Source organism: Coccinella septempunctata, chromosome 2 (genome assembly GCF_907165205.1).
Source record: "Coccinella septempunctata chromosome 2, icCocSept1.1, whole genome shotgun sequence".
Classification (NCBI taxonomy): Eukaryota; Metazoa; Arthropoda; class Insecta; order Coleoptera; family Coccinellidae; genus Coccinella; species Coccinella septempunctata.
This window is the reverse complement of record NC_058190.1, coordinates 30966167-30993128: the sequence shown is the minus strand read 5'-3', so window position 1 is coordinate 30993128 and position 26962 is coordinate 30966167. Positions and strand designations below refer to the sequence as shown.

The window sequence follows — 26962 nt, the reverse complement described above, 5'->3', positions numbered from 1 at the left end:
CGAGCAGAGTCTGGATCAAAACATGTTACGAAGTTTCTTAAATTCAGGAGATATCGAATTCAGACATAATGTTCCTTGTAGTTTGATTTCAAGGATAACTAGTTTCTTTGACTTGGGAATTACTTTTCTTTGCATAATTTTGAAAATAATTTGAAACCTTCGTTTTTCCATAAAATGAACTTCTCTGGAGATGTGAGAAGTGTTTCATGCTTAAGATGGTCATGCATGATAAAGTGCTTCAAATCATTTTTTATAGAATCTTCTGATTTCATCAATAATAGAAACGTAAATTCTAAGAATAGTCGTTCCATTTAGGCGAAATCTAATCACAAACTGTAGATCGACTTCGATTATTGTCCCTCGTCAGTACAGTGCAGTGATAAACATTTCAACCAGAGGATGGGGTATTTAAGTGAAACAAGGGCGTCACTGTGAGGAATGTTTTCAAGTCTCATCACGATACGCCACCTATCCCACCAAGACTGAACCAATACTCACTTACTCTGTAGAATCCTACACCCATCCATGACAAACACTGTGTTGTGATTAGATGTTTCAGCCCCTGTGGGAATTCCTGCACTGGTTCATGACTAATAGCTCGCATTAATGAAACGACAATTCTTTGAATTGCAGTCTCCATTATTGATATTTCCGTGGTGCCCTTGGCACTTGTCGACAGAGAGAATTGTGTTCTCCAGTTTCATTTGATTTTATTTTCCGTATGAACATATTCAAAAAGAAAAAGTAGTTCGTTTTCTCAATTTTTTCAACACCACATTTGAGTTGGCAAAGCTACAATAATTCGCATAATTTCGGGCAACTTAAAAAAATGTTATTTATCTCATGAATGGTTACATCGAATGAAACGAATTTCGATTTATAGTTTTTCATTTCTTCGATTAATATTTTTCGAACACAAGATATCAATATTTGATCGTTTTTTAAAATAAAAGTATTCTTCTTATTTTCTTGTATAGGTATGGCGCCGTTTTCAAGTGAATTGATGTTCGTTCAAAAATAAAAAATATCTATCGTATTCGAAAAATTGGGTACTTTGGCGTCTTTGGCTGAATGCAACTCTGTTTGAAGAGATCCATACATATGTAGGGTCATAGAGTCAATTTTTTGTTGCGATAAAACCAAATATGCCTCAATGAAATATTGTTGTGAAAAAAGATCCAGGAATTTCCCATAAAAATTAATGCACCGATTAGAATTTACCCTTATCAGCAATGTTCTAACCATAGATTCTAACACTCTAAAGCATATATGTATATTTTCCTCAAATGTACAAATACAGGGTGGTCCAGACCGTAACCAAGAAATTTAAACCACGTATTCTACATCAAAAATAAGCCCTAGTTTGTCATATAAACATATGTCGAGACATGTTTCCTCTCCGAGATATATTTTTTATTAATAACTCTCACACTGCTTGAAATATTTTTATGAAAAGTGAGAAATAGGTTTTGAGCGTCAAGGAGCACTTTTTGCATAATATCATTTCTTTTTTATTCTTCCAGTGGCGTCCGAACTGCAGCGAGAATGAATATTTTCAGATAAAAAAAATGATACGCCACTGGTTTTTCCGACAATAAAAACTACTATTTAAATTCTTATTTAATTTGGAGCAAATTCGGTCTCTTGACTTTTTGCTGTACGAGGCACCGTTTCCGGTTAAAAAAATAAAACACATTCTCATGCATGAAGAAATCGCCAAAATTTGATATGGTAGATACATAATAATAATAAGACGCTGCAGTACGGACGCCACTGGTAGAATAAAAAAGAAATGATATTATGCAAAAAGTGCTTCTTGACGCTCAAAACCTATTTCTCAAATTCCATAAAAATATTTCAAGCAGTGTGAGAGTTATTAATAAAAAACATTTTTTTCTATAATTTCAACACCCCGTATCTCGGAGAGGAAACATTTATCGACATATGTTTATATGACAAACTAGGGCTTATTTTTGATGTAGAATACGTGGTTAAAATTTCTTGGTTACGATCTGGACCACCCTGTATAATTTAAATTCCCTTCTGTGACAAATTTTCTCGAAAACGGGTCTTATTATCGTGTTTCAAAAAAGAATATGTAGAAATGATCTTCTAAATCCATATCATTGGACAGCTTCTTCCCAATTTAATCATATCATATTGCTCGTCCAAAGTTATGCACCGATTTTGAAGATAAAAATACAGAAATTATTATCAAAAAAAACCAAACAAAATTTCAAATTCTACTCCAAATATCTTCTTCAACAGCATTACTTCGGTCAAATTAAATAACCCATTCTTAGCCTACTAAGCCTACGTTCCAATAATTTGGATCGACACTGTATTGAAACATTTTGGGAGGAGAATTTACTCGTTCTGAATTGAAGAAACCGAAATATCAGACGGAGCTGATTGAAATTGATTTTCGATAAAAAATCTCGGTGAGGCCGTCTCTGTAAAAAACGACCCAGCTTCAAATATAAAATAATTCAAAACATGAGAAATTGAATTATTATAAATAGGTGCAAATTTTAGTCAATATTGTACCTACATTACATAATAAAAAAATTAATAACACATTGAAAATTTCAATCTGAACTATTCTACTTTATGAACAACTATTTAGTATTTTCAATATAATCCAATTGAAGAATAAGAGGAAATTGGAGGTAAAGAAAAACTACGAAAAAGTAAAACATTTCCAATTTCATCTTTCATTTTTCACTCCGCTCTATATTATACAAACAAGTAATGACCCAAGAGGATTTCGCAAAAATTATCTGGAATCTGAAGGCTTATCGTAATATAGAATGAAGACCAATTTTCGGAAACTAATTGCCAGTAATGCAACAATGAAAAAAAGTTAATTTTGTATTTCACATTCCATGGCAATTTTTTCAGGGAAATGATTTTTTTATTGTATTTTCTATATCCAAAATCTTGTTCGGTTGTTTTCGAATAACACTCGATTTTTGAATCCAATTTTCCGCTGGTTTTCGAGAATAATACTGCAAGGCAGGTGGACGGATTTTTTAAATGTTTTTTTCGGAATCGACCAATCTCAAAAATGTATACTTTCAAAACCTACCTACTCATTCATTGAATGAAAACTAAAGAACTAACAAGGCGTATCTTTGTGTGACTTCAATCTACCTTAAACATGCCATCGTGTCAAGATTACAACGTACAACGTAACTTGTTGAACATCGAGGCAACGCTTTATCGATCTCATTATCTGCAATTACGAACTAAGGAAATGAAAACTTCAAACTTACTTACCCGAAACCAAAGGAGTGCTATTGCAAGATTCATATCCATCATCAAATGTCGATGTTGGTGTTGAGTGAATATTCAAACATTTATCTTTGATGTTTGACTCTACTCCATTTCCAGATTTCACGCTTTCGTTATCTTGCTTATCTCCTGAATTTCTACACAAAGACTCGCTACTCTTACTAGAGTTATTTTCTTTTTTCGAATTCCCGACGGTTTCATTCAAACCATTGATGTTTTTACTGCAAAACATCTCAGAAATACTTTTCGATGATTTTGGTTTATTCTTGCTCACAGGGATTTTGTTGTAGATATCCGGATTGCTTTTACGTTTTTTCGATTTTAGATCTATGGGGTTGAAAATATTCTGAATAGTCTTTATTCTTTGGGTAACAAGTGGTTCGTTTTCCAACTGCTTCTTATCAGATTTGTTCAAGTTTTTCAACGGTAAATTTTCGTATATGTTTTTGGACGACATCGTTGATAAATTTATCACATAAATTCCCTATGAAATCTCAAAACTATCTAAAAACGCCGTCTGAAACGACGCCAAATAATGTTCAAAATTTTCGGGTATTAACATTATAAATAAACACAATCATACCAACTATACGAGTTGAAAGAGGAGTATGAATTTGGTGTTTCAAGAATGGTCTAGGTAATAATTAAAATCTTTGCCCCCACATCGTCTAAGTTCAGGAAAGTTTGAATATTTTTATCAGATGAGCAGCGACACGCGCCTTAAGCTCTGCTGCCACCGGTGTGATGTCTGTCGCGAAACTAAGGGATGCTATCATTTCTTCGTGAATCTATCCACAACACTCGATGTGACGGGGATGGAAATACGCACGCTGATATCTGCTTATGATGAAAATGAGCGGCTTATCGAATATTCAGGGAAAACCTGCTCTCAAACATATTCGTGTGACTGTAGAGGGGTGAATAAGAAAAAAATCCAATTAACCAAAAACGCTTTCATTATCCTCATTCAATGCTTCTCAGTTTCATGAATTTTAGATGGTAATTCAATTCTTGTTTTATCATCAAATCCTCAAATTTCTCTATTCTATTGACTGGATGAATGACAGTCTTCGATAATTTGCAGTTCCATGCAAAAAAAAATATTGCGTTACCATAGCAACGAAGAATAACCCATTAGAAGTGTCAGGGTGAAGTTTGAGGTCAAAAAAGTAAACTAGAGTTACGCAATAAATTAAAATAAAGAAGATGTCCACCGAAATTATTGTGAAAATCGAAAAATTTGAGTATCGAGCCATCATCAAGTACCTGTATTTAAAAGGGTTAAAAGGTAAGCAGATTTACGAAGATATGCTTAATACCCTTGGTGATCAATGTCCTTCGTATGCGACCGTGAAAAATTGGACTGCCAGGTTCAAAAGAGGTGAATTTTCCATTGAAGATGATGACCGATCGGGATGGCCAGTTTCTGTGTCAGTCCCCGAAAATATCGATGCAGTTCATGACATGATTTTATCAGACCGTCGAATTGGGCTAAAACGGATATCTGAAGCACTGAATATTTCATACGAAAGCGTTCATCATACAGTTTACATCAATTTGGACATGAGAAAAATTGCTGCAAAATGGATCTCTAAATGTATGAATATTGACCAAAATCGTGCAAGGGTAGAAGCATCGCGTTCGATCTGTGCTCGATTTGAAAACGATGTAGACTTCTTAAACCGAATTGTTACTATGGATGAAACTGGGGTACATTTCTACGATCCAGAAACAAAGCAACAATGGATGGAATGTCGACACTCTGGTTCTCCAAGACCTAAGAAGTTTCGTGTGTCCAAAAATCTGCTGGAAAAGTTCTTGCTTCAGCTTTTTGGGATTGACATGGAGTAATCATGATTGATTTTTTGGATAAGGGCAGAACAATAACCGGATATTACTATTCGACATTACTGACCACTCTACGGGAAAAAATTGAAAAGAAAAAACGCGGAAAGCTATACAAAGATGTTTTGTTTTGGCAGGACAACGCCCCTGCACACAAATCTCATGTTGCCATGCAAAAAATTCGTGATTTATGGTTTGAATTCCTAGAAAACCCCCCTTATTCACCAGATTTGGCTCCATCCGACTATCATTTCTTTTCTCAACTGAAAAAAAGTTTAAAAGGTAGTAAATTTTCTTCCAACGAGGAGGTAATAAAAGCTGTGGTCTGGTTTGCAGAACAAGAAGAAACATTTTTTTTTAAACCTGCGTTGCAGGTTCGCTGTAATAAATGTATCCAATTAAGAGGAGAATATGTTGAGTAATAAAATATTTTGACATGGAAATTTTGTTTGGTTCTATAGTAGGCTAAGAATTTTTCAATATATCCTCGTATAAGCGATTTTCGCTTTTCAAATTAACTATTAGCGCAACCAAATACGATATTCGATTCTTTTTGATCATTCAGATGTCTTATTTACTGAACTTACAATTAAAATGTTTTTCGGTCGTTTCATTGAAAGAAATCATCAATTATTTGAATTCCACCGATGATGGCTACATTGATGGCCAACAGTGTAACTGCCAATTCACAATGATGTTAATGGTAATGGTAATGTTAAAAGTTAGCTACGATGTTAACGCTTAAATAATAATAAATTCAAGAAATATTTATCATTATCATTAACATTACGCTTGACATTAACATTGATGTGAACAGTATCGTAGTAACTCTCTTACTTATTATTATTTAAGCGTTTACATTGTAGTTCACCGTTAACATTACCATAACCATTAATATCATTGTGAATTGGCAGTAAAGTATGGCGATACCGGAGGCACCCAAGTATTTCCGATCTAATAGTGCACCTTCTTTGCGACATCTTCTTCGTCTATTCCAATTTCTTAGGGCCAACGAACGAATTGAATTGAATTTAATTGTCAAGACCGCTGCCTATCCCCAAAGAAACCAAAAGTCGAAGAACCTGACCGTGCTCAGCTAATACTCTTGACCCTGGAGCCGGAACGGAAATGACCGAAAAAAGCTAGATGAAATCGTGACATTTTCTGGGTTTTCCCAAAGGCAAATGTAAAATAATCCAAGATCGCCGAATGAATTAGAATTTCAGGAGTTAAGGTATTATTTATAGGAACCCGCGTCATTTTCTAAACAAGGATCACCAGTCCCTGAAAAGACTTCTTATAAAGAGGGTGAATTGCGGAAAAAATCGAGTTAATTGAAATTGGACAAAAATGGCAATATAAAGTGGAGATTGAGTGTACCAAGAGTCCGAATTTCTATAAAATTATAGTTTCTCCTGTCTTTCCAGAATCAACAGCAATAAATGTTGAGTTACTGAATAAAAAGTAAAGATACTAAAGTAAGATATTCCAGAGGTCTTGTTTGCCTCAGACATGATGATCAGGTTCCATAGCGATGCTATCTGACCAGAACGCTTTCTGGTAGGCTCGCTTACCAACTACCATAGTCTCTATACCGACTACATATTGCAGTCCAGAGTTGAGAAGGAAGTTTGCAAAGTGGAAACGGGGGGAAGATTCAACTGGAAATTGTAGCAAGGGCCATATTTGAGATCTAGAGGCAACTGAAGTCACCTGTGATAAAAATATTCTGTTTTCATGATGAAGAAGCAGATATAAATTAAACCAAATCATCATCAGCTGCACATATTTGCGAAAGGAAAATGCGAGCTAGGAATCTTTAGAAAGAGGTTGCCAATAGCCAACCAGTGGTTTATTTTGAAAAAGTAAGATATACTATTCCGAACATTGTATAGGGAAACTGTTTGTTTTTCTGGTAACCAGGACTTCTATGCACTCCATATCCTAGGGCAGTAGTTGGACATTCTGGTTTATAGACAGAGGTTCAAATAAGTCATTTCGGTGGACCAGCGCATGAAATCCTGTGGGGGGGGGGGGCGAATTTTGCGCTACTCCACAGCCACAACTCTGCCTTTTTCTTGAATTCATTCCTAATGGCATGTATTTCGTTGTTCTGCCTTTAAGTGGGAGCGCCCACCAAAGTAGCTTAGCACGGACATTGCACATACATGACAAAGGCGATACATAAGTGGGAGCTCCCACCAAAGTAGCGTAGCACTGACATGGCACCATAAAGTAAGCCAATGGGTGTGTTCTGTGCATGGCACATACATGACAAAGGCGATGCAAAATAATAACTGAAACTTCACTCAGATATGCGATATCTGAAAATTATGCATCGCCTTTGTCATATATGTGCCATGTCAGTGCTACGCTACTTTGGTGAGCGCTCTCCCTTAGTTTTATAATCCTGGATCTTGATGTGTCGATACTGGGTAAAGCTTGATAGAGTTTTCATATTGGTGATATGGATGTAGCTGTGCAAGGGTCGGGAAAAATAACTCTATACGAGGTCCTTATATAGATGGCAATCGAACTATTCCATATATGAATTGACTGGAGGAAACACAAATGCAATCCAGAATCTGGGACACATCATCTTTGTCTTGAGAATCGTTGATAGTTTCAGGTAGGTTTGTTATTGTACGATTAATTAACTCTTTCTATAGAAATAATAATAAATTCAGATATAGATATACCACCCGCAGACCCGCTGATATGAATATCAACAAGTTTTATAATCTGAATCGAACAAGCCGTTGTCGTTGGACAACGAAAGGGAGAACACTTTTCACCGAAGAAGAGTAGATGCTGCCTATGGCTTTGGTCTCCAATGAAAAACGCTTGGAATTGACGGAACCTAATTAAATACTAGTAGAAGCTTCATCATTCTCTCTATAATATCAGCTACTACCTGTGTATCTGGATCATCTGATTCGAGCGTTTTTGCGCTTTTGTACTTTGAACAAATAACAAATGTCAGTCCTCTGAGCAGACTGAGTACGTTGGAGGTTGGAGATGTCATCCTTGCAGGACTGGATATCTTCTGTCTAATGGTCATAACTTTAGAGTGCTCCTTGATGTTGGAAATGTAATGGAAAAATGGTGAAAACTCATAGAAATCATATTATATAGTATTACTAAGTAAGTAAGTAGTAGTAGTAGTAAGTATATTATGATTTCTATGTGAAAACTGTAGATCATACTTTTTTGAATATTTCTTGTGGACAGGTTTTAAAAAAAAATAATTTGAATTTTCCCATCATGTGGTATTATAACACTGTTTGCTTTTTGGAGTTAAAATGTACAGGGAACTCATGAGAAAATCATCAAGTTGGAAAAATCGAATTAGTCGAAACTCAAGATTTTCAAATTAGAACCTATATTTTTTATTATTTCAGTCAATTGGTGGGGTTATACCTAAATAAACCTTTTACCTAAAATGAAAACTTTCAATTGTTATCAAGAAAAAATTTGAAATGGGGAAAATCATCCATTTCGAACTGCTTGATGAGTCTGTCACTTCCGGAAACCGCACAAATATTCAAATTCTATGTTCCAACAAATAATTTTGACATTTCATATGTTTTGTTTTTTATTTGTTTTTTGTTTGTCAGTTCCACCAAAGAGGAAGTTAATTTTTGGTTCCACACATTAGTGTTCTGTGGTTCCACACCGTAGGAAGAATAACAAAGGACTACTTCCTCTATGGTCCAACAAACCTTCTTCCTCTTCGTTGTCTATGGTTGATTCGCCAATCAACTCAATCAAGTATTGACTGTCAAGTTTGATTTCCCGATCAACGGAAGTTTGTTTTCACAAACCAAAACACCAAATTTATAGACAGTGTTCGACGTTTTGATTATTTGAGTGATTCCACTATTTGATTTTTTGAAAATGAGCGAAAAAAAATTCAACAGGGGCAAAAATTTTTCTATAGAGGAAAAGAATCTCCTTTTTTCTATAATAGAATCGTTAAGTATTGAATTGAATTTTAATACACTTTCCGATGTTGGAAGCATATTGATAACGTTTCCATGAATATTCACTCCATTAAATTTCAGCAAAAAAGATATTATTGAATGTAAAGCGACGAATAAGATCAGTATTATTGAGAAAAAAGAATGCTGGGAGCAGATATCAAGAATATTTAATGCGTTAGCGATAGAAAAAAGGAGTGCAGCTCAGTTGAAGACGTTATATGAAAATTCAAAAAGAAGGGCTAAGCAGGAAATAGGTTCAGAAAATGTTGGTTTGGAGCAAGAAATATATATCATATTCTTATATTTTTATTCTGTAGAAAGAAAGGTTTCTCCATTTTCCTCAATCTCCAGGTGACATCGAGGGGGATGTGGTGTGGCAGGAGGATCCGAAAGAAGCAGAATTTAAAAAAATGGCAATACATAAAAAGGTTTGTCATTCTACAACTACAGAACAATTTTGTTGATGTTAAATTAGATCGATAAAATTAAACATAACATTTTAAGGATGATATTTACAAAACCGATGAAGGAACATTTAAGACTTCCTCGAAGGATGAGATCGTCCCATCCCTGATAGAAGATGTCAAGCCTTTTTCAAATCCTTTTGATAGTGCTGCGGTATATTTTGGTGAGTTTAGATCCATAGGTTTTTAATCAGCAATTCAACAATATTTGGAAAATTTAGATATAACTAATAATATATGTATTAAAGAAAGATTAAGATTTTATGGTTTTATAATTATCAATTCTATGCGTGATAGTTCAATACACAGGTCCGAAAAAAACTTTATGTAATTTTAAATATAAAATATCAGAAATTTTTTAGAAATATACTTTTTACTTATGTTACTACTTCTGCAGTTCATTTTTGATTGAATATAAACTGATTGTAAAATCAAAATATTCTTGATTCACATGTATTTAGAATACATATAAGGATTTACAGAGTTGTGGAATGAATATGTTAATATTCAAGAAAGCTTTTTTTCAAAGAGATTGATTTATTTTCATAGATTTTCATATAATACCCGTTGTTTAGATTATATATTTTTCAGGTGATGCCAATCTCATCCCTAATCCAAATGATCTCAATTCACACTCTTATTGTGCTTCTACCAGAAATACCCCAATCTGCAGTAATTCCCCCCAGAATGTTTCCCCTCCCAAGACGTTCAACTTTAATAATAGAAGAAAATTCAGAAGATTTATCAACCTAGAAGCCATAAAAAAAATGTATTACTTACAAAAATTGAATACAGCAAAATTACAGCACAGAATTGTACAGTACGAATTGAAGATGAAAAAAAAAGAATACGAGCTAATGATGAATAATCATCAGAAATGAAGTTTTTCTTTTGAACTTGTTTTTTTCTTAAAGACCCATTCGATTCTATATCTGTTGCTCTATATATCCAATGAAAATGAATAAAATGAGGATCATATACACAATGATGAAAAAGTATTGATTCTGAAAAGATACATATATATATATATATACATATTAATTTGTAAGTTTTGAACAATTATCAAGAATTTTGATAGAAGTGTTGAACATTCATCCTTTCCTGAACCTCATAAAAATCTTGGAAGAGGTAGCCTTCATTCGAAAGGCATGCATCCGCCTGTCTACAAGTATTCGCACCGTGGCACAATAGTTATTAAAAAAGATTTTCTTCTCGAAACTATCAATTATCACCCTCTATCTCAAAACTATATAAGGCATTCGTTCATATGAAGTTTATTGCTAAAATAGGTCCGAGAATGGCTCCCAGCTTTATAAGCATATCTTAAAAGAAAACCTAGGGATATGGATTTTCAAGTAGTTTCCCAATGTCCCTTATTAGTAATTTTATTCGAGTTAAATTTTGAACAAAAGGGTGTTTTATTTTACACATTCCCGGTGGACTAACAGGTGTTCTATACAATCCCTGGGTAATGTATACATTACCAGCAACCTATGTAATGGACAACAACATTCATAACATCATTACTCAATGATATTAACTTAAAAGATAATATTCAATTCATTTCCTGGACGATCCAGGCATTCTATAAATATGTAAATTTTTATAAATAAAAATGAAGCTCTGTTTTACATCGTCATCGCATGACGTATAAACGGCTGGACCGGATTTATTCGATTTTTTCAACCTTCCTTATACATCGCAGAGGATTCTAAGGAAGAAAATATTGTTCACGAAAATGCCATGCACTGGAAAAAGTCTATATTCAATTTAAATTTAAAATGTTATATGCATAAAAAAAAAGTGTGAAATGAAATCTTCGAAAGTGACAGTTCTTAACTAAGACAAGGAACAATCTCATGGGGGCCAATTAGATTGGTCCCTTTCTTAGATATTAGTTCTTAGTAACTCTGCATAAACTCAATATAATTGGCAAAGTGCATGTATGCATGGAATGATATAAAATACCTACTTAGTTATTTGTGCAACCATTTGAAAAATGCAATATTTATCTTTGTTCGTATTTCGCAAAAGAAAGCGAAATATGAAAAATGGTGTTTCACACAATTTTTTTTCTAATTTTGGATAGGATGCGGCTTTGAAATATGAAATCAAATAACCAAAAAGTCTATACGAAAAAAATAAAAACAAGCGTTAAATCAATCAATCATTCGTTTATTATGTATAAAAGAATTTTATAATCTACCTGTACCTGATACAGATCAAATAACACAAACATATATGACTTAAATTACTATAAATTATAAAAAACTTTGTGACTAGCACTATACACAGGTTGAATCTACATATATATTTAAGTTTGTACCTTAAGGCCAACTAAGAAAAAAATACATAGCAATGAATTTATCAAGTTGGGTAATACAACAATTTAAGATTATGCCCAAAAAAATATGAAGAAAACTGATACAATCAATACGGTATGGTTTGAATCGATATAAATACGTAATTACTCATTCTCTCCAGCGCCTGTGCAATCAGCTTATGTCCCCATATTTTTTTGACAAAAATCATGTTCCGAACTAAATATCACAAAAAAAATTCTAATTTTGTCTGCAATTCAGATAAAATCGCGATCCAAATTGATCACGACAATTTTGAGAAAGAAATGTGTGAAACTTTCATAATTTACATCAATCAATTCCAAATTTATATTAAAAATACTGTATGCAAAAACACTTAAATATCAAAAATTATTTACACAATATAAATAGAGTAAACCTATAAAATAAAAACAATCAAGATAAAAATTCCACACACGAGTTATATATTACAACACAAAATCAAGAAAATTAAAACTTTCTGTTGAAATTTCAGATTCGAAATAAGCTTGTGATAAATTAAGAATGAGGTAACGATGCTTCCTCCTTAGTGAAATTCAAAACTGATGATTAAAGTTTGAAATATGTACAAAATTAAGTTTTTCCATCATTTTCAATATTTTATTCAACAATTGAAATGAATTCTGACAAATCGACGACGGTGCTCTTGATGTTAGAAATTCAAAGAGCGGGGTTTTATGCTGCTCGTGTTCAGGAACTCATGGGCTTTCTCTGTAAGCTCAATTTGATCTTTGGTTCTTCCACAAGCAATTTCCAACCATTGTTCGTCTATCTGCAATGCGTATGTTAATTATAATTAAGATAAGATTCCACTTTCAATTGTGAATTTGGAACTATCTGCGTGCAGATGTCACCAACTATTCATTATTTCTAATAAAGAACTTTTGGAAGCTTGTAGTAAATATTTATTTTCTTTACAAGTACTAACAAGTTCTTCAACATGTTGTTCAGTTTTCTGTATGGACGATCAAGAACTGCAGTAACAGTGTTGTTGAACCACCATTATTTAATCAAAGGAACTGTATTGGAAATACGTATTGTGAATTGTGAGCAAGTATTATTAAGAAACAAATACATCAATTTATTCCAGTTTGTTCTTCATGAGTATAGTGAAAACTCATATTTGGAGATTTGTTTTTACAGCGAAAATTAAAGTATAAATCACAAATATTCGTTAACAGCTGACAAAGTGGTCCGGTCCATTTTTTCTTTCATGTCTTTGATCGATCGAGATCGATATCAACGCAGAGCAAAATGAAATGAGAGATTATCATTGGATTTTCTTGGAATGAACAATATCAGTATTGATAGATATCGATTGAAATTTATTCTGGGAGGATTCTGCATCTCTTCATAAACTTTTTAGGGTTTTCACTCCCAATCTCTGAAACAAAATCAATTAAAAATGAATTTTTTCTAGTTAATTTGCTCCTGACAAATTAGTGCAAGAATTTACGCAGGAGCAAATCGTTGATTTCATTTTTAATTGATTTTGTTTCAGAGATTGGGAGTGAAAACCCTAAAAAGTTTATGAAGAGATCAGTATTGATAGTCTTTGATAGAACGAATCGAATGATATGGTGACGCCACCACGAAACAAATCTCTTATTCTCGATTTAGTCAAATGCCATAGTATTCGAAAATTGACGAGTGCGTATCTTATCTTTTTAGCCACCTTAGTTTGCCGTTTTTTGAAGGAAATGATTCGAGAATAACGTGAAAAATCAGTTTTTCTGAAATTTCTCAAGACTCAAATCTTATTTTAGGGATTGAATGAAAAAAAAATTACATTCCTATTTGGACAATATTATTACTAGTTCGAATTTTTTTGCATTATTCATTATTAAAGTTGTATAACATGAAATTCTGCAAAAGTTTTGCCAGACGCATATTTTTATGGGTTCAACCGTTTTTGAGATAGAAGGCGATGAGGGCGAGGCGCTCAGCCGTACAGAGGGGCACAGAAAAAACAAATGACATCAAATTAATAAAGTGTACAATGCCGATTTTCCAAATTCATAACCAGAGGATCCACCTATCCAGATATTGAACTGCTAGACTCCGAGAAAAAAGTTATTTTTCCAATATTTCCAAAAATTGAAGTTCGATCACGTCAAAAACGAGTAAGTACCTACTATGTTCTGAAATAACGTTTTGAAGAAAAAATTTGATAATCTGGAGAATAGATTCTGAGAGTTTTATTTTGAATTGCTTTTCATTCTCTAGCGACTTCATGGTACTTCACAATTACTTTTTGAATTCAAGACCAACCATCTCTCCATTTTTTATTTCTAGTGATATGACATTTTGCACAACTCATCACATTGGTACTAAACAATTATTAATGTTATTGAGGTTCAATTCCATTGAAACTTTGTTTAATCATACAGAGGAAAATATTCAAATGCTTTCAACTTCGAAACTATCGGGCCGATTTTGCCCACTAAAGAACAGCAGAATTGAATTTGACTTCGAGTTCTTCATCAATAAGTCCAACCATGGAGTATTGAGGTTGAATACTCAAAGGTCCAACGCAATTTTTCGAGACCACTCAAAATTCGGAAATTCTAAGGTATTCAGACAAAATTAACGCTTTCGTTCCTTGGAATGCGCGCAAAGGAAAAACTCCCTGTTTTTCAAAGGTGAATCTTTTTTGACTGAAGGTAAAACTGATCAAGATAAATCATTTCACCAAAAACCATTCTTCAAAATATTCAGGACGACGAAGTTATAATACCCTAAGGTTTATTTAATAAAACTGATGTGTCATCGTTTACGATGGTTCGGTACATTTGATACTATTTGAATGGTCACTTAAAAAAACTGGATTGTTATGGGAATTCAAAATAGTGGAGAAAAACTGAGGCAATGAATTAAAAGTGCTTGTGACAATATTCGTTGACAAAGTCCTATTCAGGTTATTTATGGTCCTATTATGTATTGCTACCATATTTTTCTCCCATTTTTACGTCATGTGGACAATTTTTAAAGAAAAAGAAAAGACTGTGTTGACAAATTTGAAAAAAAATCACTTCACAAACAATTTAGGGACGTATTAGGATCAATGATTTTTCCAACTCCGTCATTTTGATAGTTTTGTATTGGAAAATTTCGTGAACCGCTTTATTTTGACCACCTTCTGTCAAAAAAACAGCCTCAAAAACACCTTCTGTAGAGCCTAATTACACCTTATAATGATATCTCAAATTTTCTATCGTTCAGTTACTTGAAGCACCCTTGATAATTTATCTATTCACGCAATAAGCTCTTTATGTTAATTATTTCCAATCAACATTGCAATAGAACAGAAAAGAAATGGATAGGATGAAAACATTAATCACATAAGCAACATAAAAGCTAACCTCACCTTGAGAGCCTTGGGTTTCACATCATCTTCAAAGGTGATGCGTTTAGCAGCTGCACTTTTTTGGATCACCTGGACTCGTTCAAGATGTTGGGATTGGGAGCTGACCCGGGCAGGGCGCTGTAGGGAAGAGGACGTGAAAGCTACGATTTACCAACAAACGCAACAACGTTTCCCTAATCTAATCTAAATTGTTGGATCAACCCACTCGATAAGATGATACAAAGAATGAAAGGGGGAAAATTGGGAACAGAACATCTATGTATTTTAACCTATGCAGTGGACCTCTGCTCATGAGTTTTTACTGTCAAATAATCACATACACATTTTCACCAAATATCAATACTTCAACCCTTCATTTATGGGGCCCCGAAAACCCCCCTTTAGTGGGCTATTTCCACCATTTTTTCGAATAAGTGAAACTGAAGAGAAAACTTTATTCGGGTAATAACAAGAGATTACCTGAGGACTGAAACCGAATGTTAGCCGAAATGTAAGGACAGAGAAATTTGAAGTTATGGAAATAGCCCAATGAATCCTATTACAACTATTTTACGTCAACAGCCATTTTTATAATTTTTTTTGCCTGCACAATGAATTTTTGGACAATCGGACCTTATACGTATTCGCATTTAATTCAGTCTTGAAGTGTTCAAAAACAGCACTTTCGTTTTCGAATAGAGAAGAAAGTATTTCATAAAAATGTGAAATTTTGAACAGGTCAAATTGCAGACAATTATTGAATTCTGTAAAAAGTACCTCTTCGAGAAGGACTCGAACCTACGCCCCTAATCGCTGGTGCAGGCGACAAGACAAGACAAAAATATTTATCTAGAATGGTCAGGTGCTTTGCCATCCGAGCTACCGATGGAGACGTGAGGATTCCATCTGCAAAGTCTCGGAAGCGCTTCAGCTAGAATCACAGCCGTCTCCAGAATTCAGATGTTAGTTTTGTCGCTTACGAACGGTAGCGTTTGGAAGCTAGAATGTTCCAGAATTCAATAATTGTCTGCATGACATCAATAAAATTGTTCTCGATATTGGGATAACATTATCATTTTCCTTCGCTTTTTATCGAATAATAATAATGATTATTTATCTTCTCTTTTTATGTGCTTGGCATTCAATTCAATTGCATAACAGTCGCTGATATTAAAAAAAAAATTACCAACTAACAATCTACCATCACTCCAAGCATTAACAGAAATAACATTTCGTCGAGAAAGAGTAGATGCTGACCATGGTTTAGGTCTCATTTGATCTCGTCAGAGGAACACAACTCATACCCCGACGAAGATGGAATATCCGCCACTGACATGGTATGGGTATGGGTTATGTTGCTCTGACGAGGTCAAATGAGAGCGAAACCATGGTCAAAATCTACCCTTTCTCGACGAAATGGTCTTTCTGTTAATACTTCGAGAGATGATAGTTTGTAAGCTCGATTTACAACGTAACATTGTTGATTTGATATCAGCGGATGTTATGCACCTGAATTAATTTCCTTTATTATTATTATTATACTATAAAGAGCGAAAAGTTCTTATGGATCAAATATGGAATTGATGTGTCCGATAACCTATTGATGGAAATCTATAATTATACTAAAAAAACTGATCTCTTCACGATGAGATTTTTACCACCTAAGATATTTCGTAATCACAATATACCATTTGTCACAGGAATCAGGCTTATCCCCAAAAAAATCTTCATTTTTCAAGACTTGTGGTACAAAAGGTATCTATGACTTTTACTGGAAATGGCTCTAGCTTTAGATTTTCTTACTAATGTAATGTATATTTTTGAATATTGGAAATCTACATTGAATTTTATTTTTCTCATAGAATAACTATATATTATAATATTCGTGAATGTAGCTGACAGGAAGACTCCGATCGACGGTCATTCAACCGATATCAATAAATTAAATTTCTCTCATTGAATTTCAAGTGAAATTTCGTCGAAAATTTTTTTTCTAAATTATAAAATTCCGTGTAGGTATATTGATTCTACAGTTATTATAAATCATTAAAATTCATTCCCACTGCAAATTGACCATTTGTGAAAGCAGTTACACATAATTTTTTCAAGACACTTGCGAGGGCTGCGTCTTCTTCTACAACTCTAATCACTTATATCCATATATATAATATCTAGGTTCATTAGCACACAGCATCTCGATAAAGAAGTAATTTAATTAATTTTTTAGCCTTGAAGCAGTATCATTGAGGGCATTTTCTTTCATATTATTAGGAGCTCAATATTTCTGATCTGTCCTCAATAATATTGCTTCAAGATTAAAAAACTACTAAAATTATTTCTCTATTGAAATGATGTGTGATCAGAAAGTAGATATCGATTGAAATTTATTCTGGGAGGATTCTGCGTTTCCTGAAACTTTTTAGGGTTTTCACTCCCAATCTCTGGTACAAAATCAATTTAAAAAATTAGTACAAAAATTTACGCATGAGCAAATCGTTTATTTCAATTTTTTTAATCGATTTTGTTCGGAGATTGGGAGTGAAAACTCTAAAAATCAGGAAATCGGAGAGTAGGTATACGTGAAAAATGTCATGACCTAAATGCAGTATAATTAGAGTAAGGTATACTCGCACCCCTCGCAACTAACTGATGGAAAATAAGTGAAACTTTTGCACAAATGCTTACAATGGAATAGGAATGAATTTTATTGAATACGAATACCTAGTGACTTGTTAAAAACTATTTTTGGGGATTGGTTCTATCAAGACTCCTACAGTTCCTCGGAACCCCAGAAATACAACGACCAAGATCTGAACTGAGATTGGGTAAATAGCCTCACTGTGCTGAGCCCAGATTGTCGTCATTCTGGTTTAGAGGGGCTGCTAACCGGGGTGACGTGGTTACCAAGAAATGAATGAATGAATGACCCTAGTCGATAGGAAGTAATATGTAGTGGCCATGTCCCAAATTTCAACATTAAGATATTTTACGGTGAGCCAGATTCCTGTAACACCCGGTATGTTGAACACAGGTGGTTCAGTTTCTTCAGTTTTTTTAACCGTGCATAATCAATATGCACTCAATAAATCTAAATCTCAAAATTAGATTAGATTTCTGACGCACTATCCGAGTCCAAAAATCATTTTGAAAAATCGCTATGTAAATAATTATTGAAAGAAGTGTCGAGAAAGTAGTTTGCAATAGGACACTGAAGGGTAGAGTATTGGGTGAAAATGAATACGAAATTATGATAATTGGTCCAAAAAAAATTATATAGATGTCACTGAAGAATTCCTTACGAAATATGCATCTTACTTTGACATCGGCCCCAAAAGATTGAGACTCAATAGAAGAGCACCAAAATTTCATCACATCTACATATATCCTAAGTCCTAGGAAAACGAAAAATAAAATATTCAAGTGCAACGGAAAAACTACATAAAAAACAGTGATTTATCTACAACAACAGATTATATTACTAAGTTTTGACGAAGTCTCACTATTTTTATATATCTTCCAGAAGATAACAATACATTTAACAAGTATAAATTTGAGATTTATAAATCAACGAACACGCATAAACAAAATCAGATGGAAATCTATTCAAATTTCAAAGCAATCAGATCATAGTTAATAATCTTTCTTGTGAAAATGAGATTTTCACTTCAAAATTATGAACCTAAACTTCACCAGATTTTATACTTGCGTTCTCTGTGCAAAAGAACTACTGAAGCTGCATTAGAAAATATAATTAAAGAAACAGAAGAATATTGTTGTGCAAAAAAAGTACGATAAATAATACGACTAATAGTGTGTTAGGACTAGTTAGAGAACTGAGAAGCAACATGCAAATCAAGCTGGTTGATGAAGATGAATGAAGTGCAAGGATGTTATCTGCCAAAAAAGCGAAAAATAAACTACAAGCAAGCATGATCACGGTTAGGGAAGTATAGGAAGGAGATTTCAGAGGAATAGATTCTGTCCATAATTGTTATACCACTGATTTGATAATTCTGTCTGTGTGTTCTGACCAGTGTGTTCACTACTATATTCGGTCACCCCCACGGAATTTTGCAAATATGTTGAATTAATATATGAGGACTGCTCGCAGAAGTAATTGTTCTGAAAGGTAATAATAAAATCCTAAATAAAAAATAATAAATCAAGACGAGAACTATAAAAAATAAATCAATCAAGATAACAGAACATCATAAATACTGTCTTGTAAATTTCACCTCTACAGTAGAATCCGGTCATGACAATTCAAATAAATCAATCAACTCAAATAAATCAATCGAATAATAAATTGATCCCGGCCTTCTACAAAATGAGACACTCAAGCAGTTGTTGGAAAATCATTCACGTTCAATGTTCTTACCCATCACCTATTATTATAATGTATATTTGGTGAAATTCAAAAAATTAATTAAATTAACAATACATCGTACAACCAAAAAGTGTTGGGTGGTTTCACTGAAAGCAGATTCTACTGTACTACAGTAGAGCATCGAATATCCAAATGTCTGTCCCCGTGACCCCTAAACCGAACTGTTCGCGAGTGAGGCCCTTGTACGTTACTACAAGCAAAGTACACCGGGTGTTTCACCACTGGACAAACATACAGTATGGAAAAGCCAATTGGAATACATTCATTAGTTTGGTTCATATTGACGAAAAATGTCAAATATAAATTTTACAGGGTTCTTAAGGTAATTAATAGATATAGCTTCTGGTACATCGCGTTTTAGAAATTAGTAGTGTAAAATTTGACTCACTTTCCTCATTCATTCTAAGCAAATATCCATCCATGTATCTCGAATTCTAGTTCGATTTTTGTGATCAGACGAAGATTCGTCCCATATCAAAGGGAGGGCCTCTAATAAATAAATTAATGGTCCCATATCAATATTCGAATAAAAATTTCTGTTTGATAGGTTTTCCGAATACCCCCATCCCCAAATTCGTTCGGAAAAATCGACACTCCACTGTATTGACAAAAAAAAAATATTATTAAGTTACCAAACCCAATATGAGATGGAGATTGAGATGGAAACTTTGGATGGGATCTTCAACACAGAGAAACACAATATAAAATGCAACACATAAAACTTGACTTCTTATCATAGCTTTGTTAATTTAAGATTAAGCGTTAGTGCTGAAGTTTCTTATTGAATATTCCATGCTCTGTAAAAATATTTTTTGCGTCTTGATGGTTGAAATTCATCAGCAGACAACAATCAGGGAAAGAACACAAGCAAGAAGCAATTGTCTCAACCACACATGTAATCAAATATGTACCTGTGCAGATCCGGTAGAATCGGTGAGAACCGCTACTCCAAGTGAATTTTTCATAATCGACGATGGAGTTGAGAAAAGGTCAGAATTCTCTTCCCCTAAAGAACGACTCTGAAAAAATACAGAAAAAAAAATGAAAATAATTTACTTACAGAAATATTATTGTTACAACATACAGGTGTTTCAACTGCAAAGGATAAGTCTGAGGTGTTGTTGACATTGATCGGAGAACACGTCCAAACCGACGCAAGTGCTTTTCGTACTCTTTTACTGGGTAAAACATTTTCTTTTCCATCTGGGCCTGTTGTCACCTTTCTTTTCACAGTTGAATAACCACTGTCATTCTGTAATTCAATTTCAAATAAAACATTTAAAACATCATTCAGAAACCTATACAAATAGAACGCATGGGCACTTCAGGGTCGCAGCCCCTTAAAACAATCTACAATATTCAGGGTGTCCATTAAAAGTTTACCGAGTGAGGTCTACAGAGTGAGTCTTTGACTTGTACATATATTTTTACAGAAGATTCCTGAGGTCAAAAGAAACATTTTTGTCTCTTTACAATTTTTCCAATACAACTCGATTGAAAAGATTCAGGCTTTGGAAAATCTACAAATAAAATTAATTTTCATCCATGCCTCACAAAATTGAATGAGTTTTTCACTTAAGTGATGGATCTTCTCTGAACACAAAACTGCACCCACATCTTCCAGAACACTACACCATACAAATAACACAAATTCGCTGTTTTCGAGTAATTCAAAATTAAAAAATATCTGTGAAATTCGAAAAATTGAGTACTTTGACTGAATGCAACTCTGTTTAAATATCCACGGAATAATATAAGACATTATAGATGGGTTATAAATTGAGCTTGTTGTTCGGAATGGAATTTTATTGTCATTATGTATAGTGCTATGTGTTTGTTAATTTGGCAACGTTATTTATGTGAAAATGAAAGGTTAAATGTGTCATGCTCTATTCTAGTTACTCTGTATGATACACAATGATATGCTACATTTCCCTCTAGCTATGCTATGATGAGTGTTTTTCGAGGGAGATTCATAGTGTTTTGAAAAAAATGACATGTGATAATGGGCACTATCGGTAGAACACTTGGCAAAAAAGAGGTGGAATGAAAATATTTGTGAATGCGGTTGGCAGTAAAGAGACTATTAACATGATCTTCCTGCTTGAACTGAAATTAGAAATATTCGCCATCTCAAATTCCAACTGATTTTAGCATATCCATCAATCAAACTTACCGAGATCATGACCATAGATGAATCATTCTCTGCATTGGAAGAGTCCTGATCTTTCCTCAAAATTTCCGTAAGGTCTTCCAATCTTGTTGGGCTATCTGGTGCTTTCGCGATAGGTCCAGATGTTTTCACAATATGGGCTAAGGCTTGCTTAAATGGTGTCGGTGTACGGGTTTGCAGTACACTAAACCTTCCTGTTGGAGTTGTGACCAAAGTAGAGGAGCTTAGTTCTGAACAATTTGGTTGAGATGATTCATTTTGTGTTTCCAGAGGACCATAATCAGATGTACATTGTTCTTTTGATGTTCGCGAAAGGCTATATCCTGAAGTGCTTGGTTCTGTACTGACCTGATGTTGTGAGCTATTTGGTGTTTTCAATGGACTGTATCCGGAAGTACTAGGACCATAACCATTTTTCAATTGGTCACAGTCCTGTTCCTGAAAGTTGATTTGAATGGGAATTAGGGTATATTCAAATATGAATCAAAATATTGCCCAGTTACAGGAAAGTCCGTTAAGATTCAATTCTCCATTAAAATTTCAATCCTCCATTATTCCCTTAAAAAATTATAGTTATAAATTTTAATGGGGCATTAAATCTTAACGGACGTTCCTGCAACTCGGCCTATATCAAATAAAATCAATAACGATACTGACCACTTTGATGTATCTTTTTGAAGGTGAAGATGCTTGGAAACATCGTCTCAACGGCGTAGAAGATAAAACAGTATCAAAGCTGATACTAGGGCTGCTATTGAGGAACTGGGAGGGACTGAACGGTAGTTGTTTTGCAGGCGACGCTGGCTCCGTTTTTACAGGGCTGAATGAAATTGCAGGACTGGCTCTCTCAGAGACATTTCGGGCGTTTGCATCCTGTATCAAATAGCAATATGAGTTTAAATTCATTTCAAGGTAACTTGGATTTATTACCTCTTCTTCCATCATGTTGATGGTAGGCTGTGATGCAATCCTATTATCCTCTTCCGGTTTCTGTTTAATATTATTCCTTCTTAATATTGAAGGTACAAATGCACGTTGATTATCACAAGCATTTGAATTAGCAGGTACATTATGATTTTGGTGTTGGAAGTTGGAGGGCACCAGTCCTAGAAAGCAAAGGTTTTTGAATGAAATGCATACAATCAATACCGATGCGAACAGTAAAATGGGTCTGTAGTAAGATGTCTAAAAACGTGGGGTATGCACTGATAAGATTTTGTTTTTCCAATTTTGAGATTATGGGATAAGTTTCGTTTTTTCCACTGTAGGAAGCGCTGTTTATGAATTGGCCAATTATTGTCAATTGATATTTGAATAAATAATTTGCATACATTCCTACGATTTGCGAATGTGCTGTAGTTACAACAATTAATGGTGTGAAAATTTATTATTTAGAACATGTGGTTCAGCCGCCGACATGGTGGAACCGCCACGAAACGCATCTCTCTTATTCTCGATTTTTTCCAATGACATTGCATTCATAAATTGACGAGTGCATACATGTTTTTAGACATCTTAGTCTGAAGAAAAACGACTGAATTCCTGTAACTAGAAAATACTTAATGCAAGTTCCAAATCAATAAATCAATAAAATAATGCCATTATTGGTTACTTACGCCTCCTAATAAACGTTCTGTTTTCTGGACTGTTTATGCATAAACCATTGATGTCAAACTCGGATATGGCATCTTCATTAAGAGGTGTCAATCGGATGGGACTATGTTGTTGTCCATTGTACACATTTATATTAGAATACGAGGTGTAGTTACAACCACTTTGGGAGGATTCAGGCGGGCATGAATTACTGTCATAATTACAATTAGTATTGTTTAGTGGTGGAGTTATGGGGCTTGGACTAGGTGTTGGTGTGCCAGAAAAGCCACTTGAGCTGCCCTCATAATATTCGGTCCAGTTCTGCAAATGATTCAAATCTGTTAAAACAATCATTCTCCCCAATGAGAAGAAAGGGCTTTTCAATTACCAAGACTCAAATTAACATGTCTCATGAGATGGAGAATTTAATAAAAATGCAAAAGTTTTCGACAAAGCCCCTTTCTTCATTTGAAAATGGGAAACCAATTGAATACCTATTGAGAGAACCTTTTATTTACTCTTCTTCAATGTGATCAAATAATTCATTAATTTCTAACCCTTAAGAAAATTGGACTTAAAGTTCAATAACAGCATTTGAAAGCAAATGTATGGTTTCAACAGTTAAAAAGTTATTTGAGCAACAAGGGCGTTATTTATACTGTAAATTATAAAGATTTATTACGAATTTTTTCACTTATTTTGTGTGAGGTTGAAAATTTCTGTATCGTGTACCTGATTAGTAGCTCCGCTAATATTATTATCAGATCCTCTTGACTTTCTTCCTCTAGGCCTTTTCATATGTCCTCCTTCCCTAATATCAGTTTCATACTTCCTCCTCATAGTTGAATTCCAGTGATTCTTGATTGCATTATCCGTTCTAACAATAAAAATATACTCAAGAGTCTTGAACGAGATGGAACATTGAATTCAATATTATCTATTCAAAAATATTCTTTACCTTCCCGGAAGAAATTTTGCTATCTTTGCCCATTGGTTACCAAGTTTTCTGTGGCATTCATAAATTATCCGATCCTCTTCTTCTGTCCATGGGGATTTCCTTATTTCCGGATTGAGGTGGTTGTGCCATCTTTCCCTGCATTGTTTTCCTATTCTGCCATTCAAGCTTCGAGCTATCGTGGTCCATTTCTTTGCTCCGTATTTATTAACTAGCTTTATAACCAGTTCGTCTTCCTGCAAGGCGAGTGAAGAATTTATATGAGAAAAATTTTAAGTGAAATATCTATTCAAATTCCAGTTTCTTGGAATTAATATCTGGCGTTTTACAAGATATCCCGAAAAACTGGTCGCAATGGAAAATTGCCAATTTCATCATGAATTTCAAATCATCCTCCTTTCAGTATAGCTAATAGAAGCTTTAAAAAGGACTTTGAAATTTATTATGAACCTGTCTTTCAGTACTTAATGGATAAGCCCAATTTTTTGAAAGAATTGTGGGATAATTTGTATATGATAGTTTTACCAGATTACTCTAAGAGCTTCTAAGGCAATTTACTATTATGCGCACGCGTATGTGATTTGTGAATATTCAATTTTGAGTACCGAAAAAATAATCACGCAATTTGGCATAGTTCCAAAATGCTTCATCTTAGTCAACAAGTCGCAATTCTGGATTATTTCAGTTTGTGTGTGCTTATGCTCAAAGATCGAGAATATTTTTCAATACCACTGGTGTTCCTCAGGGTTCTCACCTCTTCTTCACGATTAATATCAGTAAGAAGTGTTTCCGTTAGGCCTGATTTTTTCATATACGCGGAAGATCTAAAAGTGTATCTGAGAATAAGGATATATTGGAGAGTGTATTCCAACTTCAAGAAGATTTGGACCTACTCTAAGAATATTGTGTTCAGAATTTTCTTTTCAAGACATGATTGACACTTTCAACGTTTGAATATGACATTTAGGATCAGCTGACTTTGACATTACCGCCATTTTGCCTGAGGGACACAAAAGCTGAAATTTCACTTTGCGAAGTTTTGGTTAGTACAAGTTTTTGTCATTTCTGTGGATTTTATAAAGATTGTTATCAATCTTCTGGGAAATGTATGTTCAGTGAATGTTATTCAAAATTCTCAGTTGTGAAGTTAAAGAGGGGTATGAAAATTATTTTTATTTACAATATTGACCTCATAAATGCCATAGATGGTGAGAATCGAAAGGTTCAAAACCTTTTTCATCGAAATGGCCCTCTTAAATCTTACAAAATTTCATATGCTTTTGCAAATGGCTCTCAAATTGATATTTCAACCAGTGTTAGGGTCTCAGTAACACATTTGAAACACGAGATGGCGCTCACATTACTTTAGTCGTACAGTGACTCTATCAAACACAGTGGCGACAATTGGAAATTTAGAAGAATATGGCGGCTTAGAAGCACAGATTTCAATGCTATGATCTCTAATTCGGAATGCGGATTGGCTCACGTCACGTCACGTGACCAAATCCGCCATATTCTTGCTAAAACGATAAAAAACGAGACCACAATTGTCGCCACTGTCTCGTTAGAGTCACTGTAGTTAAAGTCATTGTATTTAGTCGGTTCGTTTCCCATCTTTCTACTCTATAATCTTCGCTCATGATCTGATCTCAGTTAGTGGTTGTCAAACTATGAAAATTTTTATTTTTATCACAGCATAACTAAATCAATTTTTTGTTATAAATCCCTGGTGGTAAAATCACGGAGAGGAGCTCGGCTTTATCATATCATATATTTTCTTTTCAAATTTCGTTTGGAAGAGTTAATAGTTAATTATAACGAGGTTCAAATAATACAAGGCGTATTGTTTCACTCCTGATGAAGCTTATGAATTATTTGGTGCTCATTATCAATATGGGTGGACGCTTGAGGCTGCAGAGAAGTCCAAGTTAATTATGTATTTCTGATATGAATTTTTTTTCGTCTGAACTAAGTTGCACTTAAAATGATAGGGACAATAATTTTATAAATTAATATTTTTTTGGGTGATACTTATGAAATTGTTAATGAACCATTCGGTTGACTGCACATCTTCGATGGGCATGAACGCTGAACAGACGAAGATAAATTCACCATGACTCCCGCACCCCAAAGTGAAATTTGACATGAAAGCGGAGGAAGTTATAGTTCAAGGAACACAAAACATATGTCGATATTTCAAAGCTCCCAGCTCTTCAGAAATGGGCAGAAACCAGATGGACGGCACAAACAGTAAAGCACGCAAGGCGCCACATATGTGTAAAAATTAGTCACGGTGTATAACTGGTGTGAGAATGAGTCAAAATAAATAAGTGAATAAGTAAAGTCGTAATTGCAAATGGGTAATTCAGGGAATAAAAAAAAACATTTTTAGAATTCTACTATGAAGTTTTAGGTCATCATTAGAGTATTCAATCCCACATAAGGGAGGAGAGGTACAAGTTGTCCTTATACAATATCTCAGATTTCTGGATTATGAATAGGCAATGATTATTATGTGAAGTTATAAAAAACATAAGTTGGGATATTCTTTTAGAAACAGCG

The 26962-nt window shown here is 34.1% G+C and overlaps 3 protein-coding genes across 7 annotated transcripts in view; 1 reads left to right on the top strand and 2 right to left on the bottom strand.

The window, feature by feature from the left end:
* LOC123308715 (sodium-dependent noradrenaline transporter-like) overlaps positions 1-4172 on the bottom strand; it is an 81203-nt gene extending 77031 nt beyond the window's left edge. Inside the window, exon 1 of the mRNA XM_044891493.1 lies at positions 3280-4172. Within this exon, the coding sequence (XP_044747428.1) occupies positions 3280-3751 (472 nt within the window). The 5' untranslated portion in view covers positions 3752-4172. The remainder of the gene's footprint in view (positions 1-3279) is intronic.
* A 4807-nt stretch (positions 4173-8979) lies between these two features.
* Positions 8980-10482, top strand: LOC123307427. The gene is made up of 5 exons (XM_044889726.1): positions 8980-9113; positions 9204-9387; positions 9440-9550; positions 9627-9750; positions 10178-10482. The coding sequence occupies exons 1-5, from the start codon at positions 9037-9039 to the stop codon at positions 10465-10467; spliced, it is 786 nt and encodes a 261-aa protein (XP_044745661.1). The 5' UTR covers positions 8980-9036; the 3' UTR covers positions 10468-10482.
* A 1258-nt stretch (positions 10483-11740) lies between these two features.
* LOC123306805 (transcriptional activator Myb) overlaps positions 11741-26962 on the bottom strand; it is a 58496-nt gene continuing 43274 nt past the window's right edge. The window contains exons 4-14 of one of the 5 annotated variants that reach the window (XR_006536957.1): positions 24404-24636; positions 24178-24322; positions 23469-23766; positions 22783-22958; positions 22510-22725; positions 21856-22290; positions 20764-20931; positions 20591-20698; positions 19290-19414; positions 15314-15430; positions 11741-12718 (exon numbers count right to left, since the gene is read on the bottom strand). Coding sequence is in view for 4 of the 5 variants with exons in the window: in XM_044888955.1 (XP_044744890.1) it covers positions 12599-12718; positions 15314-15430; positions 20591-20698; positions 20764-20931; positions 21856-22290; positions 22510-22725; positions 22783-22958; positions 23469-23766; positions 24178-24322; positions 24404-24636 (2016 nt within the window). In the remaining variant the exon portion in view is untranslated. Of the gene's footprint in view, positions 12719-15313; positions 15431-18182; positions 19415-20590; positions 20699-20763; positions 20932-21855; positions 22291-22509; positions 22726-22782; positions 22959-23468; positions 23767-24177; positions 24323-24403; positions 24637-26962 lie in introns of those variants that run through there. The other 4 variants (XM_044888955.1, XM_044888957.1, XM_044888956.1 and 1 more) reach the window with 4 other exon arrangements.

Excerpts from the sequence above, each read along its gene's own strand:
- LOC123307427 (XM_044889726.1), top strand. The coding sequence starts at position 9,037 with ATGAGCGAAAAAAAATTCAACAGGGGCAAAAATTTTTCTATAGAGGAA. Across the intron at positions 9,114-9,203 it reads CTTTTTTCTATAATAGAATC|CAAAAAAGATATTATTGAAT; the intron begins GTTAAGTATTGA and ends ATTAAATTTCAG. Across the intron at positions 9,751-10,177 it reads TAGTGCTGCGGTATATTTTG|GTGATGCCAATCTCATCCCT; the intron begins GTGAGTTTAGAT and ends TATATTTTTCAG.